Below are 20,836 nucleotides of genomic sequence, written 5' to 3'. Positions count from 1 at the left end.
CTGCACAGGTTATTTCGTCATTTTGTGCAGATTTTCTGTCAGTGCCGTTTTCTGCATAACAGGTGCCTTATAGTCTTCTACGGTTTGTGCTATATAGCACAAGTTGTTCCCGCTGCATTTCTCCTATTTTCGGGCAGTTTTCACATCAGGTGCAGCATTTACCATGGCTGACAACAACAACACAGATGTGTTCAAGATGTTTGCTGCTGAGGACAGGTTGGATGGGGACAACTACCCTATGTGGGCTTATATGATGCAACACGTTCTTGTGTCAAAAGGTGTCTGGAACATTGTGCAGGGCATTGATGTACGTCCTGGTTCTGAAGATGTAGGCGATATTGAGGATGTTGCAGGTCTTGCTGCAAGGATTGCAGCTGTTAGAGTTGTTTTGCCTACAGCAGAACAAGCTCGTTGGGATGTTAAGGATGCGCAGGCTCATGCATTGATTGCGTTGTCTGTGAAGCGCACCATTATTCCTCACATCCGTTCAGCAAAATCTGCAAAACAGGCTTGGGATATTCTAGCAGGTCTTTATGCAAGCCGCAATGAGGCTAAAATTGCTTTGCTGCGTAAAGAGCTAGAGTCGAAGATTATGCATGAGGAAGATGATATGGACACTTTCCTTGCTAGTGTCAAGGATATCAATGAGCAACTCATTTCTGCAGGTGAAGTCATTTCTGACAGTTCCCTTGTGCAGACTGTTCTTGATGCCTTACCAGATTCCTACCAGACTTTTGCTAGTACTTGGAGACTGATGACCCAAGGAAATCCTGAAGTTGTCAAGTTTGATGCATTGTGCACATTGCTGTTGCAAGAGTCACTTTCTAGAAAAAACAGGACTAGGCAGCGTGCAGTTGAACAGGCTTTTATTGCTTCTCAAAGAAAGGGTGGTAACAGTAATGCAGCCACTTCTTATGGTTCTGCTGCGAGTGGCAAAAATTATGTTCCTAATGCTTCTGCCGGTAGCAATTCGTCTGGCAATTCTGGTGATAAGGGCAAAAAGAAGATGCGTTGCCATTATTGTAAAGCCAATGATCACTTGATCAAGTCGTGTCCTAAGTTGAAGGCCAAAGAGGCTAAGAAGAAAGAGGGTGGTTCCACTGCAAATGCTGGTTCCACTACAAATGCAGCCATTGTTGAGTCTTCTGTGAAAGGAGATTGTGATGCTGATGTTGATGCAGAATGGGCTTTTAGCGCAGAGTGCACTTACAATCCTGCTGTCCATGATGCATGCTTGTCAGTTGCTGCAGATTCACATGTGTGGTATTTCGACAGTGGTGCTACAAAGCACATTACCTCACATCGTGAATTGTTTACCTCTCTCGAGTCTGTCCCTCATGGGAATTCAGTCACTTGTGCCAACAACGCCTCTTATCCAGTTCAGGGAGTTGGAAAGATTGTGCTCACTGCTGCTAATGGCAGTTCCTTCACACTTGTTGATGCACTTTATGTACCTGGGATCAAGAAGAATCTCTTGTCTGTATCCGCACTTGCTAGACTTGGACTTGTAGTCAAATTTGTGGATGACAGATGTACAGTTCATGATCTCAGTTTTGGTGATGAAATTGTTGCATCTGGGCTTTTGTGCCGTGGGCTGTATAAGCTCACTTTGTATGACAAGTGTGGACAAAATTTTGCAAATGCTGTTGCAGATTCAAGGGCTATTTCAGATGCAAAACTTTGGCATGCACGTTTTGGTCATCTGAATTTTGCCAGTTTGCTGCGTTTGCAGAAATCTGATATGGTTGCTTCTTTGCCGCCTCTTGAAGCACCTATCAAACATGTTTGTGAAGGCTGTATTCTGGGTAAAATGCAGCGTTCTAAGTTTCCAAAGGATGGTTCAGTTAGGGCCACATGCAGGTTGCAGCTTGTGCATAGTGACGTTTGTGGGCCCATGCAAACTCCGTCCTTGGGCAATTACCTGTACTTCGTGACTTTCATTGATGATTACTCCAGGCATGCGTGGGTATTTCCGCTTAAAGCGAAGTCCGAAGTTTTTATGTGCTTCAAACAATTTTTGGCTATGGCTGAAAATGTCTCAAAATGTACTATGGGCACCCTCCGTTCCGATCGAGGGGGGGAGTATATGTCTCATGAATTTAATGCATTTCTGGCTAGTCGTGGGATAAAACACCAATGTACAGTGCCTTATACACCTCAGCAAAATGGTGTTGCTGAGAGGAAAAACAGGTCACTAACAGAAATGGCACGATGTATGGTCAAAAGTCAAGCTTTGCCGCATTCTTTTTGGCTTGAGGCCATCATGTGTGCCACTTATGTACTTAACAGGTGTCCTACGAAAGCTTTGCAGTCTATTACTCCATATGAAGCATGGCATGATAGAAAACCTTCTATTGAGCACATGCGTGTTTTTGGCTGTTTGGCATATGCTTTGGTGCCACAAGTGCAGCGCAGAAAATTGGATGATAAGGCTGTCAAATGTATTTTTGTTGGTTATAGTGCTGAAAGCAAAGGTTACAGGTTGTATCATCCGCAAACAAAACGTATTTTGGTTTCACGGGATGTAGTGTTTGTGGAAGATTCTGTTCAACCCTTGCTGTCATGTACTAGAGACAGTAATGTAAGCTCACAGGACATTTATGACACTTTGTTGCCTCTTTTCAGTGGTGGAAATACGAATGTAAGTTCCAATGAGGCAAATGTACAGCCTATGGGGGTTTCTGAAAATGTTTTAGAACAGCCTATTACTGATGCAGATGTACATGATGTACTTGATGAGGAAAGGGCTGAAAATGAGCAGGCTAGAGGTATGCCAAAATGGCTGGTGCACACTTTGCGTGACAGTAAATTGGATGCACCTTTATCTAGTCGTACTCGTTCAGGCTCTCGCCATGCATCTTATGCATCAGATTGTTATGCTTTGGCTGTGTCTAGTTTACATGATGTTGAGGAGCCTCTGTCTTTTGATGAAGCACAGAATTCAGAAAATTGGATTGCTGCCATGAAATCAGAATATGATGCACTTATAGAGAATGACACATGGACTTTATGTGATTTGCCTCCTGGCAAAAAGGCCATTGGTACGAAGTGGGTTTACAAGTTGAAACGCAAGCCGGATGGTGAGATCGATCGCCATAAGGCTCGACTTGTTGCAAAGGGTTATGCACAACAAAAAGGCATAGATTATGAAGAGACTTTTGCTCCCACTTGTCGTATGACTACTGTGCGTTTTCTATGTGCATTGGCAGCTCATTTTGGTTGGGATGTACATCAATCAGACATTGTTACTGCTTTCTTGAATGGTGACATATTTGAGGAAGTTTATGTAACGCAGCCTCGCGGTTTTGTCATAAAAGGACAAGAGGACAAAGTGTGCAAATGTAAGAAGGCTTTGTATGGGTTGAAGCAATCTCCTCGTGCTTGGTATGAGAAAGCTGACACTCATTTGGTTAAACGAGGCTTTCGTAACAGTCCAACAGAAAGCACATTGTATGTAAAGCGTGAGGATGATGTATTTCTCATTGTGGTTCTTTATGTTGATGATTTGCTGATCACTGGACCAAATGAGAGACATATTGCTGAATTTAAGGCTGATTTGAATGCTACTTTCAAGATGAAAGATTTGGGGCTGTTGCATCATTACTTGGGTATACAGTTTAAGCAGTGTGATGGTGGTATTGCCTTGTGTCAGAAAAGTTACATAGAGACATTGCTATGTAAGTTTGGACTTGAGGATTGCAAACCTATTGCCACTCCCATGGAAACAGGTTTGAAGTTGAGTCTACATGATGCTGGCGATCCTGCTGATGTCACTCTTTACCAAACTGCTGTTGGCTGCCTCATTTATGTATGCAACACGAGGCCAGATATTCAGTTTGCAGTCTCGCAGGTCAGCAGATTTATGCATAGCCCAGGGTCTAAGCATTGGCAGGCTGTCAAGAGGATTTTCCGCTACCTTAGTGGCACTTTACATCTTGGCTTGTTTTATCCCAAGGGGGGATCATTGCCACCAGACTTACATGCTTTTTCGGACTCAGATTGGGCTGGTTGTTTTGACACGCGAGTGTCCACAAGTGGTTTTTGTTTCATGCTTGGCAGTTCATGTATATCATGGTTGAGCAAGAAGCAACCTACTGTGGCCACTTCGAGTTGTGAGGCTGAGTACAGGGCAGTCTTCACAGCTACGGTTGAGTGTGTATGGCTCAGACGCCTTATGGCTGACTTGGGTGTTGGACAGGACACTGCCAACACTATCTACACTGACAGTCAGAGCGCATTGGCAGTTGCGAGGAACCCAGTTTTTCATGCTCGCACAAAGCACATTGAGGTGCATTACCACTATGTCAGGGAGAGGCTCTCAGCAGGAGAGATCAGCTTGGCTTATGTGCCAACACAGGACAACCTTGCATATCTTTTCACAAAGGCATTGTCTCGTGAGAAGCTTGAAGCTTTCCGCAAAGCTTTGGGCTTACTCCCCTTTGTGGACTGATCCTGTCCTCAGGGCATGGCACTTCCCTTTACTCATGTGCCAGCTCTCGTTCACCGCATCACTCCAGGGGGGATTTGTTACCATATACATGTGGTAGTGATGTGTGTGAACACACTAGGACCGCCGGGGCATTTTTTCCCTCTTTAGGAGGTTTTTTCCCCCGTGCATTGTATATACGCCCATCACTCTAGGGCTATCTATCTTTCCATTGCACACTAAGTAACACACTCTCTATTGTGTGCCTTGAGCTTCCTTCGTCTTCTCCAAGCTGTGTGTGTTTCTCTGCAACCCTAATTCCAACAATTGTAGCGCCAAGGGGAGAATATGAAACTAGAGAGACCATATCAGGAGGACCCGGAATGGTTAGAATGGTTGTCGACACTAGACACATGTGGCCCTCTTAGGTGGCCAAGTGTGTACCCAAAAAGTATAGTGGGTCGGGGGATATGTGTGCACATGTTTCAATCTTAAAACAAGTGTTGAGGGCTGAGCATGTAATGGATTTTCATACTCGGTATGAAGCATTTGGATTGATCCTCGAAGGAACAGCCTTGACCTGGTTCCAACAATTAAACGATCGAGATTTTCCCAACATAGAACAACTTCTACGAGAATTTGCAGAGGAATTCTCAAAGAGAGAGATTAAGCATAATACGGTCTTCCAAATCTATGTATTTAAACAAAAAGAGAAAGAAAAGATGAAAGAAGCCTCGCTTCGATTCAAGAAGTACATTGAAAGATGTCCTGCCAAAGAGCTACCTCAGGATGAGAGACTGTCAGTCCTTTTTCATAGAAGGATTGCGAAATGAGACTCTCAAAGAAGATCTGCACCGTACCTGAAGGCATGTGTTACCTTCGAGCAAGTCACTAGAGAGGCACTGTATCTAGTAGAAGCCTTTAAAGCGTATGGGGAGATGAGTGAGGATTTCGGGGGGTTCACTATGTGTAAAACTACCATATCACCGTGCGTTCAAGACATGTTTGTAAAACCCCCTTATCCGTGAATTTTGTTAAGAATATAAAATACCCTTTTCTTTTGAAATCTGTAAGTTTTTTTCAAATTTGAAACAATAATGCCCTTCTGTATATATATTTCTGTAAGTTTCAAGAACTTTAAATACCCTTCTGTTGAACTCACGTGATAGGTTACATTTTTATTAGGTGACCTCCCCGGGGTGAGGATACAGACCATAGGACAAGTAGCACCTCTTTGACCACTACTGAATCCACGATGAAATTGGGTGGACAGAACCCAATTGCCGGATGTTGATCAAATGATCGAGGAAGTGATCAAAAGGATGAACCAAGGTAACAGGCCGAACCCAAACACACGACAATAGCCCACACGAAAATGTGACACTTGTGGAGGAGACCATCCGACATAGTGGTGCAACATGTAGTCGGGGCCAGAAGCAAACGTACAATGTGTATTAAAGTGGTGTGTTATCGAATAAAAATGGACAAACCATGGAACCCACGAATGTTTCTACAACAGAAACTATGTTAGGGAAGGACCTTATGGGCCACTTGGAGTGCAACACTTACCGCCAGCTCCAAGATATCAAGTAGGACAAAACAACGCAGTCCAAGGGCAGGAAAAAAGTCAACTTATGCACCCCAGGAAAACAGAGCCATGGTGAGAATCTCACAACCCATAGAGGCACCTACAGATCACATAATGATGCTAGTAGTGTAAGGTGCAGTGGAAGTGAATGTTAAACTTTTCTCAAGATGAGTGCTCCGAACTGTGCTCAAGGGTTCCCTTTACTTACGGAAGGGAGAGCCTTCCGTCCTTTTAATGAGAGAGTGCAAATGATCACAAACAAAGTGAATGACACTGTGAATGAAGGTACTGAGAGAGAGAGAGAGAGAGAGAGAGAGAGAGAAGAATACAACACCAGAATGTTGTCAAACCCTTCTCCAAGGACCCCACTCTCTATGGTGAGAGAGGTCTATGCTATTGATTTCAAAAATTTGGTACAATGGTCTAGATGCAATGGACTTGCCGCTGATGTCGACGACAATGATAATGGTGATGAGACGGGCTGAAATCTGAAAATGCTAGGAGCTGAAATCTGCAAATATTGTATCTGTTGAATTCTGACACTGTGTCAGCGAGGACGGCAATGGCGATGACGATGCGCTAAAAATGGAGATGCTGAAATATGTGAATAAAGGACTCAAACTAAAAACGCTGGCTGATTTGACCACGCGGCAAGGATCTGCTGCCGAAAGGTGAGATCTACGAGGCTGGGGGTTGTTGTGGCAGAGTTTAAGTGCTCTGAAAACGTTGATGTTATAGCTGGTTTTGCTTTGCCGGGAATCTGCAAAACGATGATGTTGGTCTGCAATTGCAAAATTGTCAGGCTCATCTTGAGGAATCTGCTAACGCCAGGGCTGATCAGCAAATCTGCAAAATGCCAGGGTTGATCTTCTCTTGCCAAAACCGCTAGGCTAGTCTTGATGGCTGAAACACGCTAGGTTGTCTTATCGGTCTTGCTGAGAAGGTGTACTTCCAGATAATGGGTATCTCCTGCCTCTTCTTCCAGAAAGTGCTAGCGCTAGGTTTTCTTATATATCCACTTAGCCAATTTTCCCTACCCAGTTTCCCAACAAAGTCATTTATTAATAATTAGTGAAAAATGGCTAAAATAGAGAAATTGGGTTCTGTATACTGTAACATGCCCATGATGGCTACTGACTGTAATTCTGATGATCATGCTATGTGCAACCAGAGGATATGCAATTACTCTAAGTGCCTGGACATGCACGGCATGCGAATATACTCACAAAGGTGCCAGAACACTTACTAAGCTGACCTGAATCGTGAACCTGAAGTAGCTTGTCCACATGCACATAGGGTTAGATGTGCACGTGACATCCCCTCATTTTTAAAGTAAGGTACTGGTACCGAATTGTATGGCGTCGAGGGAGAGCGCCTACAACAATTTTCTTGTGCTCATTTCGAGACTCTATCATGCAAACTTTTGTTCTTTTCGATAGAAATCTGCATACATTCGTGCTCATCCATGAGTGAATCATGTGCATCGTACAATACGGCATGCCTATGAAAATGGAAGACGTAAAGACGGTGACAAAACAAGAAACCGTCACGAATGAAACACTCAAACAATGCGTACTGACTAATCATGCGAACACACAATACTTCCTGAGTGGGTTCCTTAGATCTTGATCGGTTCTTCGTGATTAATCGTATTTGCAACAAGGTTAGCTTCACTAGAAAAAGCATCAACTAAACCACCATCCTTGTGAACAATCACATCTTTATCATGCAAAGTATCATCCTTGTGAATCATCACATTTGTATCATGCAAATCATGTGTGTCGTGCTTTAAAAGAGAAAAGACCGAGAGAGTCTCCTTCTCCTTTTTCTTTTCAAGCTTCACCTGCACATTAGAAATAAGAGGTGAAGAATGAACAACTTTATCCCCACAAATGACAATGAGAGAGTCACTTTTCGCATTGAAAGTGAAAGTATTGTCCGCCTAATCAATGAGAGGATTATGCTCACGAAACCATAGAATGCCAAGAAGTATATCACATCCTGAAAGAGGAGATACTATAAATTTTCTGCGGAAGGACGCTTGTTGAACAGTCAATAACACATCAAGGCACTCTTGTGTAATGAGAGAGTCCATACGGGAGCGAAGCTCGACACCTTGAAAGGAGATGTCTTGCGAGTCTCCAAACGGGCTCTTTCGACAAGAGAGTCACCAATCACATCATGCATACTACCAGAATCAAACAAGACCACCATATGTTGACTATTCACATGACCATAACACTTCATAAGAGACTCATCAATGATAAGATCAAGAGAAACTTGACACACTAGTGTGCTCATTTATGGCATTAGCAGAGGATGTGAGTTCTGTGGGTTCTTTAGATTCCTTGGATTTAATCTTAGGACATGTTTTCTTTATATGACCCTTGACATGACAATGATAACAATGACCTTCCTTAGAATAAATGACTTGTTCTTCTGCCGTTATATATCCTCTTATAATTCCTTGTGCAGCTTGTTCATCTGGGGTGAGCTTAGGTTTAGCAGTGTGCTATCTTTACCCTTAGATTCATTTTGAGTGTTCTTTTTCGAGAGACTATCAGAAGATTGGGTAGAAGAGTTACCGTTCGTTCTTACCGTTCTGAGGAGTTTGAGAGGTACTCTGAGAAGCCTTGTTCTCCTTAGGCTTTCCTTTGTTGTGCTTCATCTCTTGGGAGAGAGAAATTGCTACCACCTTGTTGAGATCCACGGGATCAAAGACTTCTACATCAAATTGGATATAGCTGTCCAACCCAAAAAAGAATATCTCTTTGCGCTCATTATCCGATTTCCGTAATTGGGTGCCGAGCTGCAAAACACGATTAGAGAAAGGCATAACTGGCATACCATTTTGCTTGAGATTGCGCCAATCTTCTTTCAACCGCGCTAAGTATTGGGGGTGACATAAACTGCACCTTGAGCTTGTCTTGGAATTTGGTCCAATTGAAGGAAAGGGACGCATCTTCTTTAGCTTCCTCTAGGTGTGCGATCAACTGTGCCTCTTGCCATGCGTGGTACCAATTAATGGCATCACCGGCAAGGTACACGACTGCCGTCAAAACCTTGCTATTTCTTGTCTTCTTAGTTGTCGCAAAATAAGCATTAAATTGATGCAACCAAGAATGAATAACACTAGCATCCATCTTACCGTCATACTTACTGAATGTGATCTTCTCTGTGACGGGTTTGTTGGAGTTAGAATCTCTGCTTGTGCTACTTGATGAACTACCAAATCTGACCGGCTCGGGCTTCGAGGTAAGTAACTGTAGAACCAACTCTTGCATGCGTTGGTCTCTCTGCGCCTCACGTTCTAACTCCAGGGCCACTTGTCTGTCTTCAGCTGCCAAGCACGCTTGCTCACGCTCACGCTCCAAGGCTAACCGTCTTTCTTTGCGCTTGTGATCCAAGATTGTCTTTCTTTCCTTGTCCACCAAGCGCGCTTGCTCAAGGTCGCGATCCAAAGCTGCCTTTCTTTCTTCGTGCGCTCCAAGGCAGCGCGTTGCGCTTCTTGTTGTAACATCATGTCCATCATCGTCTTGACCAAAGCCTCCATAGGATTTGGTGCAAACCGTGGCGTAGATGGGAAAGGGGGAGGGTCAGAAAAACCTCCTGGTGGAGAAAATTCTTCTTTGCCACCTCCATGCTCATCACCTTCATGTGAAGTATCCATTCTGCTTCGCGTGATGACCATACACTGAGTTCTTGGTACGTAAGTCCACAAGGAACTTGGGTTCTTGAGTTCTTGAGTTCTTGAGTTCTTGAGGTTCTTGAGGTCTTTCTTTAGCTTGCAATCTTTGTTAGAGAAGGATCTTCTCTTACCAGAGCTCTACTCTTCCTTGCGGGCGCACCCCTTGGCGGCCTTGCACCCACACCAAGGTTGCTTTTTCCCACCTCACGTCCACTGGCCAGCCCCGCTAAGTGCACGGTCCACTCTCAATGAGTGAAAAGAGGAATAAGGGGAGGCCGGACAAGCCCTTCTTTCTTGGTTTTCTTGTCACTCTTCAAAAACACAATTAGGAATCGACACGCCCAAGTGGACTTGGGTTACGTGCGACCCGCAACAAGCAACAAAAATTATGTGATTCTAAATTCCTTGAGTGATACAGAACATTGCCAAAGTTATGAATACCAATGTAAGGTGCAGCGGAAGTGAATGTTGAACTTTGCTCAGGATGAGTGCTCCGAATTGTGCTCAAGGGTTCCTTTTACTTACAGAACGGATAGCCTTCCGTCCTTTTAATGAGAGAGTGCAAATGATCACAAACAAAGTGAATGAAACTGTGAATGAAGGTGCTGAGACTGAGAGAGAGAGAGAGAGAGAGAGAGAGAGAGAGAAGAATACGACACCAGAATGTTGTCAAACCCTCCTTCAAGGACCCCACTCTCTATGGCGAGAAAGATCTATGCTATTGATTGCACAAATCTGGTACAATGGTCTAGATGCAATGGACTTGCCGACGATGTCGATGACACTGATAACAGTGACGAGACGGGCTGAAATCTGAACACGCTAGGGGCTGAAATCTGCAAATCTGTTATCTACTGAATTAGGACATTGTGTCACCGAGGACGGCGATGGCGACGACGATGCGTTGAAACCGAAGATGCTGAAATCTACGAATACCGGTCTGAAACTGAAAACATTGGCTAATCTGACCACGCAGCGAGGATCTGCTATGGAAAGGTGAGATCTGCGAGGTTGGGGGCTGCTATGATGGTGTCTAAGTTTTGAAAATTGAAAACGTTGATGCTATGGTTGGTTTTGTCGTCAGAAATCTACAAAACACTGATGTTGGTCTGCAATTGCAAAAACACCACGCTGATCTTGGGGAATCTACTAGCGCCAGGGCTGATCTTCAAATCTGCAAAACGCTAGGGCTGATCTGCTCTTGCCAAAAAAGATAGGCTGGTCTTGATGGCTGAAAAACGCTATGTTGTCCTGCTGGTCTTACTGAGAAGGTGCACTTCCAGATAATGGGTATTTGCTGCCTCTTCTGCCAGAAAGTACTAGCGCTAGGTTTTCTTATATATCCACTTAGCCAATTTTCCCTACCCAGTTTCCCAACAAAGTCACTTATTAATAGTAAGTGAAAAATGGCTAAAATAGGGAGTTGGGTTTTGTGCACTGTAAAATGCCCATGATGGCTACTGAATGTAATTCTGATGATCATGTTGTGTGCAATCAGAGGATATGCAACCACTGTAAGTGTCTGGACATGCACGGCCTGCGAATAGACTCACGAAAGTGCCATAACACTTCCTAAGCTAAGCTAAACCCTGGACCTGAAATAGATTGTCCACATGCACATAGGATTAGATGTGCACGTGACAAGTAGTTTCATCCCTAAAAATTTAGACAGCTCTTATAAGAGAGGATTAGACAGTAGTGTCTATGCTTCTGAAGGACAAATTCCATGGATAGGTTCTCAGGGGATGACAGAGCCATCATACATAATACAACCAACAAAAAACCATTACCCGGTCGATGAAAATATGCTTATGTTCATGGAAAATCAGAACTACAGACCTAGGGGATACTCTCTTAGAACCGGACAATCGATGGGAGCTCCACAAGCTTCCCCACCACTAGTATGACCATGCTATGAATGTGGAGGTGATCATTGGGCAAGAAGTTTTCCACACAAAGGAGAGTGTATCAAAATCTTTCGGTATTGTGAGGGATGTACAAATGACCATCTAATTCCCACTATCCAAAAAACCCTGATAACAAAGGAAAATCCATCACAAACAAAATCGAAGTTGTATCAAGCTCAAGTGAATAAAAAACGGAACCAACAATTCCAATGAATGCGGTAACGAGAGCACAAACCCAGGAAGCCGCAAGGAATATACCTATGGGAGACAAAAACATCCCACCCAGTCAAACCGGGATAGAGAGTTTGTCGATTAGGACCCCTTGAAAATCCTGAAAAGTGAAAAGGGACAAAATGAAAGCCAGAAGGATAAAAGAAAAATTGGCCATAGAAACCAAATTGTAGCAAACCAAAGAACATTTGAGAGTGGAAAGGGACCGTAAAGAAGAAACTGTTGTAGAAAAACCATCAAAAATACCTTCGAAAGGTTCGGTCTTGGTGGACAAAGTCTTTGAGTCATTAGATGAAATTTTGAAGGCTTACGAAACTAAGTTAAAGCTCAACCAAACCCAAGAGCATAGATGGTTGATGTATTCTCATCCAGGGTATGAGAAAGAGAGGTTGCAGATGTGCAAGGAGCTCATCCAAGTGGCCCAAGATCTTATGAAACCACCAGTCTTGGATGCTCCAAAAACTAAGGTGTTGATCCACAAAAGAATCTAGGAGATGGAGAATCGAGGCACCAAAAATAGAGACCAAAGAGGGCCGGTAGTTGAGGCACCATTAGATACGAGGATGGTAGCCAATACCACAGAGGGGTTGAGCTCACAAACAGTTATATCAATTCTGGAAGTCGAAGAAACCGGCCCACAGGATTTGTGGGATGATATCAGAAACAAAAAAGATGAAAGTGCGACCTTTGAGTCAGTCCCTATCACTGAGATCTATCTAGACCATGAATTCTACCCCGACGATATCGAATCACTATATGGTGATGCAAGTATAGAAATGTCGGAAGACGGCAAACCTTAGTTTTTTAAAACTTTACCTTCGTTCATCGGCAACCATGAAACAAGATCAAAAATTAGAAAAATACAATCTCAATGGAAATCTGATCCTAAGATGATGGGCACTAAGAATCTTCACGAGTTGATGTCGTCTCGTATCCATTGTACGCTAACTCTATCCGAGTTACTACAGCTAAGACCTCATCTTTGGAAAGAGGTAGGAAAAAATTTAGAAAATATAGGGCTGATAATTCCGCAACCAATCGTTCCTCCAAAAACATCGAACAACCAAACACCAAAACAGACTAAAGCAGAGCCTGTACCAATAAATAAGGTGGAAGACTACTGTGAGAGAGAGAAAGGGAACACTACTTTACCTGTGGAATACAGAGGAGTAAAAACGGTTGCTATATTAGAGAGTGGGGCCGGAATTACCATAGCAACCAAGTCAATGTGGGAAAAATGGGAAAAGCTTTCTCTAAGGAAAATCCGAATGAAACTACAATTGGTGGATGGATACCTGGAGAGACCGATTGGCATTCTGGAACAAATCATTGTATCCTCTTGTGGCATTTCATATGAACACATCTTTGATATAATGAATTTTGATCAAAGTGGCAATTTTGATATCATATTGGGCAGATCATTCATGCGTCAGCTCAAGATGGTACAAGACTGAGGCTATGATTATATCTACTTAAGACACAAGGATGTCACCACAAAGATCAGTGTCAACGATCATAGTTATAGAGATGTCGAGCGAACCCCTAGGGAAGAGATAAACTCCTCAACTGAGTAGAAAGGGGAAATACCTGCTTGGCTGCAAAGTAAAGCGCATATTTAGATGTATAGAGCTTCGGAGTGTGGAAGTCTGAAAAAAGAAGATTGTATTCACAACCGACCAGTACGGGATGAGACATATTTACCAGAGCCTTTTCCGGAAGAGATATTCGAATCATTTGGATGGCAGCAGACTGACCACCCTTGATATGTGTGTAAATGAGGTGACACTAACCAAACTCTGTGATAAGGAAGGATAGGATATAATTTTATTCCAAATAACGAGCGTCATTCTGAATGCAAAATCAGGATCAAAAGAACTTGACATAGAGGGAGTTACAGATTGCAAACGCATAGTGGATGAGATCTCCATAAGAGACCTTAGTGAAACTAATGAGGAAGCATTCCAAGACTCCAAAGACAGACCTTTAGAGGACGACTGCTCTAGTAGCTCCGATAAGATCATCAAACTAAGGGATCGACAAGTGATTTTTTACGATTATTCCAACCAAAAACCACAAAGACAATGAAGACACTTAAAAAGACGCATGAACAAACGGAATTGAAGAAACAAAAAACCTATACCTCTATTAAAAAGAAAACGCAGTATTTGAGGCTCGTAGAAGCAAAAACAAAGATAAAACGAATTGAAATGAACTTTGAAAGAAGTTTGGACAACGGAGTTGGAGACTGAGGATGAATCCGACATGACAGTTTGACGCACCTTCCGACTACAAAAGGTAAATTATCCAAAACAGACATTTGCGAAAAAGATTAAGGAAAAGATAGACAAACTCAAAGCTGTTGAATTTATCTATGAGATTGAACACACCGATTGGATATCCCTCATTGTGGTAGTGTCCAAAAAGAATGAAAAGTTAAAGGTCTGCGTGAACCTGAAACAGATAAATGCTGCTACCATCAGAGACAACTATCCCCTATCGACAGATCATGTGATCGAGAGAGTTGCAGGGAAAGAAGCTTACAGTTTCTTAGACGAGTTCTCAGGCTACAACTAGTGGACCATAAAACCAGAAGATCAACATAAGACGGCTTTTGTAACAAAGGGTGATGCCTTTTGGTTTGACCAATGCACCTGTCACCTTTCAGAGGCTAATGAGTCATGCATTCAAGGAGTATCTCAAGCAATTTTTGGAAATATACATGGATGATCTATGTGTGCATTCTCAGTTGAGGAGTGAGCACATAACACACTTGGAGAAAGTCTTTGAGAAGTGCAGATTTTACCGTATTTGCTTGAACCGTAAAAAATGTGTCTTCATGGTAAGGCAAGGTAAAATCTTGGGACACATTGTGTCCAAAATTGGGATTTCCACTGATCAAGATAAGATACACGTGATCGCTGCACTTCCAAGACATAGGTGACTGCATCTAGAGATATGCCCCCGCTTCGCATCTGCTAAGGACAGCCCAGGGCTCCGTGTCCCTGCCACATTTGGCATACATGTCGACCAAGGCAGTGTCCAGCACAACGTAGATTGTTCATTATATGTTTGCCGTTCTCTACTTTCTGCATAGTAACACATGGCTTCAAGATGCAAGCATAGGTGATTGCATCCAGAGAAATGTCCTCGCTACGCATTTATTGAAAACAGCCCAGAGCTTTCTGGTCCAACCGCTATTGAGCATATCCCGGAGTCAGTGTGCTCCAAGAGATGACATTCCAAACACAAAGCTCCTCAAGCCCTTTTTGTGCTTCGCATTTGCTGAAAACATCCTAGGGCTTGTTGGCAGTGCCACATTTGGCATACATGCGACCAAGGAGTGCCAAGCATAACATTTTTTTTCGACAGCCCCTGAAAAGCAATGTAATCGTGAAATCTTTTGCCCATCTCAACGTCTTCCAAATTGCCACATGCCTCCAAGATGCAAGCATAGGTGATAGCATCTGGAGACATGTGCTCGCTTCGCATCAGCCAAAAATAGTCCAAGGCTTCCTTGCCTCGCCCCTGTTCGGCATATCCCACTGTCGAGAGCTTCCTTGCCTCGCCCCTATTCAATGCATTCTAAGGCATAACATTCCGGACAGGGTGCTTCTCAAGAACTTTTTGAGCTTTCTGAAGTACACCACATCTGGCATACATGGAGTGCCAAGCACGACATTTTGTTTCAACAGTCACTGACTAAAAATATCGACGTGAATTATGTTTCCCATATTGGTGTTCTGCATAGTACAACATGCCTTCAAGATGCAAGCATAGGTGATTGCATCGGGAGAAATGTCCTCCCTTGGCATTTGCTGAAAACAGTCTAGAGCTTTCTGATTCTGCCACTGTCGAGCATGTCCCGCAATCAGTGTGTTCCAATAGACGAGATTCCAAACATAATGCTCCTCAAGCACACCACATCTGACATACATGTCAATCAGGGCAGTGTCAAGCACACAGCTCTTGTCTAAAAATATCATCGTTTCTCGTATTGGAGTCCTATGTAGTGCCACATGCTTTCAAGATGCAAACATGGGTGATTACATCAGGAGAAGTGTCCTCGCTTCGCATCCTAAAATAAACCAGCCACAGCTTCGTGGCCCTGTCCATATTGGGCATATCTGGCAATCAATGCATTTCAAGAGACAACATTCTGGACATACATGTCAACCAAGGCAGTGCCACATGCCTTCAAGGCGAAAGTATAGGTGACTGCATCTGGAGATATGACCTCGCTTCACATCTGCTAAGGACAGCCCAGGGTTCCCTGGCTCTGCCACATTTGGCATACATGTCAACCAGGCAGTGTCAAGCACGACGTAGATGGTTGATGATATGTTTTCCGTTCTCTACGTTCTGCATAGTACCACATGGCTTCAGATGCAAGCATAGGTGATTGCATCTGGAGAAAATGTCCTCGCTTCACATTTGTTGAAAACAGCCCAGAGCTTTCTGGTCCCGCCGCTGTTGAGCATATCCTGGAGTCTGTGTTCCAAGCGATGACATTCCAGACAGAAAAATCCTCAAGCCCTTTTTGTGCTTCGCATTTGCTGAAAACATCCTAGGGCTTGCTGGCCGTGCCACATTTGGCATACATATCGACCAAGGCAGTGCCAAGCATAACGTTTTTTTTTTACAGCCCCTGACGACTAGCGATGTCATCGTGAAATCTTGTGCCCATCTTAGCGTTTTCCGAATTTCCACATGCCTTCAAGATGCAAGCATAGGTGATTGCATCTGGAGAGATGTACTCACTTTGCATCAGCCAAAAACAGTCCAGAGCTTCCTTGCCCGCCCCTCTCGGCATATCTCTCAATCAAGGCATTGTAAGACCTAACGTTCCGGACAGGGTGCTTCTCAAGAACTCTTTGTGCTTTTTAAAGTACACCACATCTGGCATACACGTAGTGCCAAGCACGACATTTTGTTTCAACAGCCACTGACTTAAAATGTCATCGTGGATTATGTTTTCCATATTGGCGTTCTGCATAGTACAACATGCCTTCAAGATGCAAGCATAGGTGATTGCATCTGGAGAAATGTCCTCGCTTGGCATTTGCTGAAAACAGCCCATAGCTCTCTGGCCCTGCCGCTGTTGAGCATATCCCGCAATCAGTATGTTATAAAAGACGACATTCCAGACAAAGAGCTCCTCTAGCACACCACTTTTGGCATACATGTCGACCAAGGCAGTGCCAACCATAACGTTTTTCCTTGACATCTCCTGACTAGCAATGTCATCGTGAAATCTTTTGCCCATCTCAGCGTTTTCCAAATTGCTGCATGCTTTCAAGATGCAAGCATAGGTGATTGCATCTGGAGAGATGCGCTTTCTTCGCATCAGCCAATAACAGTCCAGAGCTTCCTTGCCCCACCATGTTCGGAATATCCCCCAATCAATGCAATCTCAGACTTAACATTCCGGACAGGGTGCTTCTCAAGAACTCTTTGTGCTTTTTGAAGTACACCACATCTAGCATACAAGTAGTGCCAAGCACGACATTTTGTTTCAACAGCCATTGACTAAAAATATCATCATGAATTATGTTTCCTATATTGGCATTCTATTTAGTACCAAATGCCTTCAAGATGCAAGCATAGGTAATTGCATCTGGAGAAATCTTCTCGCTTGGCATTTGCTGAAAACAGCCCAGAGCTTTCTGGCCGTGCCACTGTTGAGTGTATCCCGCAATCAGTGTGTTCCAAGAGACGACATTCCAGACAGAGAGCTCCTCATGCACACCACATCTGGCATACATGTCGATGAGGGCAGTGCCAAGCACGCAGCTCTTGTCTAAAGATATCATCGTTGCTCGTATTGGAGTCCCACGTAGTGCCACATGCTTTCGAGATGCAAACATGGGTAATTACATCAGGAGAAGTGACCTCGTTTCACATCTTAAAAACAATCAGCCAGAGCTTCGTGGACCAGTCCTTGTTAGCCATATCCTACAATCAATGCATTTCAAAAGACGACATTCCGGACATACATGTTGACCAAGGCAGTGCCATATGCCTTCAAGACAAAAGCATAGGTGATTGCATCAAGAGATATGCCCTGGCTTCACATCTGCTGAGGACAGCCCAGGGCTCCCTAGCCCTGCAATATTTGGCATACATGTCAACCAAGGCAGTGTCAAGCACGACGTTGATTGTTGATTATATGTTTGCAGTTCTCTACGTTTTGCATAGTACCACATGGCTTCACGATGCAACCATAGGTTATTGCATCTGGAAAAATGTCCTCGCTTCGCATTTTTTGAAAACAGCCCAGAGCTTTCTCGTCCTGCCACTGTTGAGCATATCCCGGAGTCGGTGTGTTCTAAGAGATGACATTCCAGACAGAAAGCTCCTCAAGCCCTTTCTGTGCTTCGCATCTGATGAAAACATCCTAGGGCTTGCTGGCCATGCCACATTTGGCATGCATGTCGACCAAGGCAATACCAAGCATAACGTTTTTTTTAGACAGCCCCTGACTAGCAATGTCATCGTGAAATCTTTTTCCCATCTCAACATTTTCATAATTGCCACATGCCTTCAAGATGCAAGCCTAGGTGATTGCATCTAGAGAGATGCGCTCTCTTTGCATCAGCCAAAAACAGTTCAAAGCCCCTCTTCTCTCATTGCCTTCTTTATCATCAAATATGGCCCACTGGAGAGTATTGTCACAAAGTGATGATGTGTCTGCCTGAGAGCATGTGGGAAACCCTAACCCTGACTGCTGCTGAAAACCCTAATCTGCAAACCCTAACCCTAAAACCTGCAAACCCTAAAATCTGTCAGAAACCCTAACCCTAAAAACTGTTCTAACCCTAACCCTAACCCTAGCAGCAGCTGATATTCCCGAATAAAGCGCTGGCATGCTGACGTGGCATCGTACGGCAGGGCTGAATTTGCGGCAGCTTTTCCCAGTTGCTTTTGCGGCAGTTTTTTTTACTCTACGCAAGAGAGAGGAAGAGAATGCTTTATTTTTAAAAATAAAAGAGAGCTTGAGAGAGAAGAGCTTTTGGGCTATTATTTTTATGTTTTTAACTGGAAGCTTTTGGGGTTCTGCTTTTGGGCATCCCTTGTAAACTTTAAATAAGTGGTTTAGGGCTCACTCTGCACAACATCTAGACGTAGAGTCTGAGAGTGAAACCCTAACCGTTCTCTTGTACTTTGACATTGATTGATAGATAAAGAAATACCGAAAGGGGCGCCAGTCTTTGGGGCAAATATCTCTAGGCACGGAACTCCGCCCAGGCTAGTGCAAATCTATTGTGATCTGTGAATTGTTTTGAAGTGGTTATTTGGTGCTATCGTGATTGATTCTTGACTTGGAGTGTCCAAGTCTGTTACAATGGTATTAGAGCACCGCCGATTTCTCTTCTACGGGAAATCCGATCCCCAAAAAAAATTTTCCGCGGCACCTATGGCTTCACGCAAAGATCAGTCGACTCCCTCCCTGCATCTGGAGATGCGGGCAGGGATCACAACGAAGATTCCCGCAGAGAGTATGGGCCGCCTCGGCCTACTCAGGCGGAGCAAAGAGAGATGAAGCGTCGTCAATTGATCGGCGATGCAACAAAGATGATGCTCAGTTTTGCGAAGGATCAGAAATTAGCAAAATATATGAGCGCGACTTCTTTTCAGGAAGTGCATGCGCAGTGGCAGAAAACCACTACACCACCCCCGAAACCCGCTCTCAAGAAACCTTCTGATCACAAGCAATATTTAGAGAAGGAATTAGAAGAGGTGGTTGATGCACGGATAGCTCAGCTTTTTGACGCGCAAAAGAAAGCCAAAAAGCACGGCAAAAAGCAGAAGAAAGGCACTGACTTCCCGGTTATTTGGGTCGTCAGTCGACATTTGACAAAGCAAAGAAACAGAAGAAGCGTGTTCACTTTGAAGGAGTACCCAGTTCTTCTTCTTCTTCTTCTTCTTCTTCTTCTTCTTCTTCTGACAGTTCTTCTAGCTCTTCAAATTCGAGCGAAGAAGACAGAAAAGACAAAAAGCGAAGCAAGAAACAACGCTTCGGAAAGGGCAAGAAAAAGGCAAAGAAGCCTAAATCTCGCCCAGTGATTGACAGTTCTACAGAGGACTCGTCTACAGACAGTTCAGACTCCAATGACGGAAACTTTTATGCGAACAAGAAGAATTTTTATAAAGCCAACCAGTATGACTTTCTGGAAGATATAAGCAAGAAAGTCCGAGAGTTTAAGGAAGGTGGACAATCGATCAAATTTGACACTTTTTCAGGATACTCAAATGCTTCGAAGGCTTTGCCTTTTATACAGCAGTTTGACATCGCTTTCGCGGGAGGACGCTACTCAGAGCACTCCAAGATTCGGAGAGTTGCCTCTTACTTTAAGGGGAATGCTCGAACTTGGTGGTCCACACTTCTTTTAAACAAGACTGTGCCAGTTAAATGGCTGAAATTTAAGAAGCTTTTTATTTCTTCTTGGTTGACGCAAGAGTATGAACCCGATATACAAGCTGCTTGGAACCATCTTCGAATGACCAAGAGAGATACAAAAAACGCTTACTATGAGAGATTATGGGGCTCTTCTCTACCCGCCTCTTCATTCAAGAAGATCTCGTTCAGAGAACAGATTGAGTGGTTCACCTTGGGTCTACCTACAGAGATCTGAGATCAATGCTTGGAGCAGAAGTCAGCTTCTATTCAGGAGTTGATGAGTCATGCGAAGTGGGACTTTGCCATTCACTCTGGCAGTCTGACCTACCCCACCGATGAGGCCATGACACAAGAGCCGAACAGACTTCTGGGAATGAAAGTAGAAAGAAAAAGAGTAACCCAGAGAAGAAGGACGCACGACCCAAGCTTACTCCTCAAGAGCGAGCTCGCTTCATCAAGGAGGGGAAGTGCTTTGGATACGGGGAACATATATCTCCGCGAAGTGCCCTAAAAAGGCACCGAAAGAACAGAATGACAAGGACGACGACAGGCCCGAGAGTTCGAGAGTAGCTGAGGAACATGGCAGAAAAGGCAAGAT

General features: G+C 43.8%; 1 protein-coding gene across 3 annotated transcripts in view; it reads right to left on the bottom strand.

The window, feature by feature from the left end:
• The window catches only part of LOC147459450 (pentatricopeptide repeat-containing protein At3g22150, chloroplastic-like), a 40,303-nt gene that overhangs the window by 6,711 nt on the left and 12,756 nt on the right, over positions 1-20,836 (bottom strand). For 2 of the 3 annotated variants that reach the window (XM_086510725.1, XM_086510724.1), the window contains exon 3: positions 13,780-18,603. The exons of the other annotated variant lie outside the window; for it this stretch is intronic. In XM_086510725.1, the coding sequence (XP_086366851.1) occupies positions 16,660-17,184 (525 nt within the window). In that variant the 5' untranslated portion in view covers positions 17,185-18,603 and the 3' untranslated portion in view covers positions 13,780-16,659. Of the gene's footprint in view, positions 1-13,779; positions 18,604-20,836 lie in introns of those variants that run through there. 3 annotated transcript variants of the gene reach the window in all.

The sequence above is a fragment of the Adiantum capillus-veneris genome, chromosome 4 (assembly GCF_014529385.1).
Source record: "Adiantum capillus-veneris isolate H3 chromosome 4, ASM1452938v2, whole genome shotgun sequence".
Taxonomy (NCBI): domain Eukaryota; kingdom Viridiplantae; phylum Streptophyta; class Polypodiopsida; order Polypodiales; family Pteridaceae; genus Adiantum; species Adiantum capillus-veneris.
The sequence above is the reverse complement of the archived record's forward strand: the minus strand, read 5'-3'. Positions and strand labels throughout refer to the sequence as shown.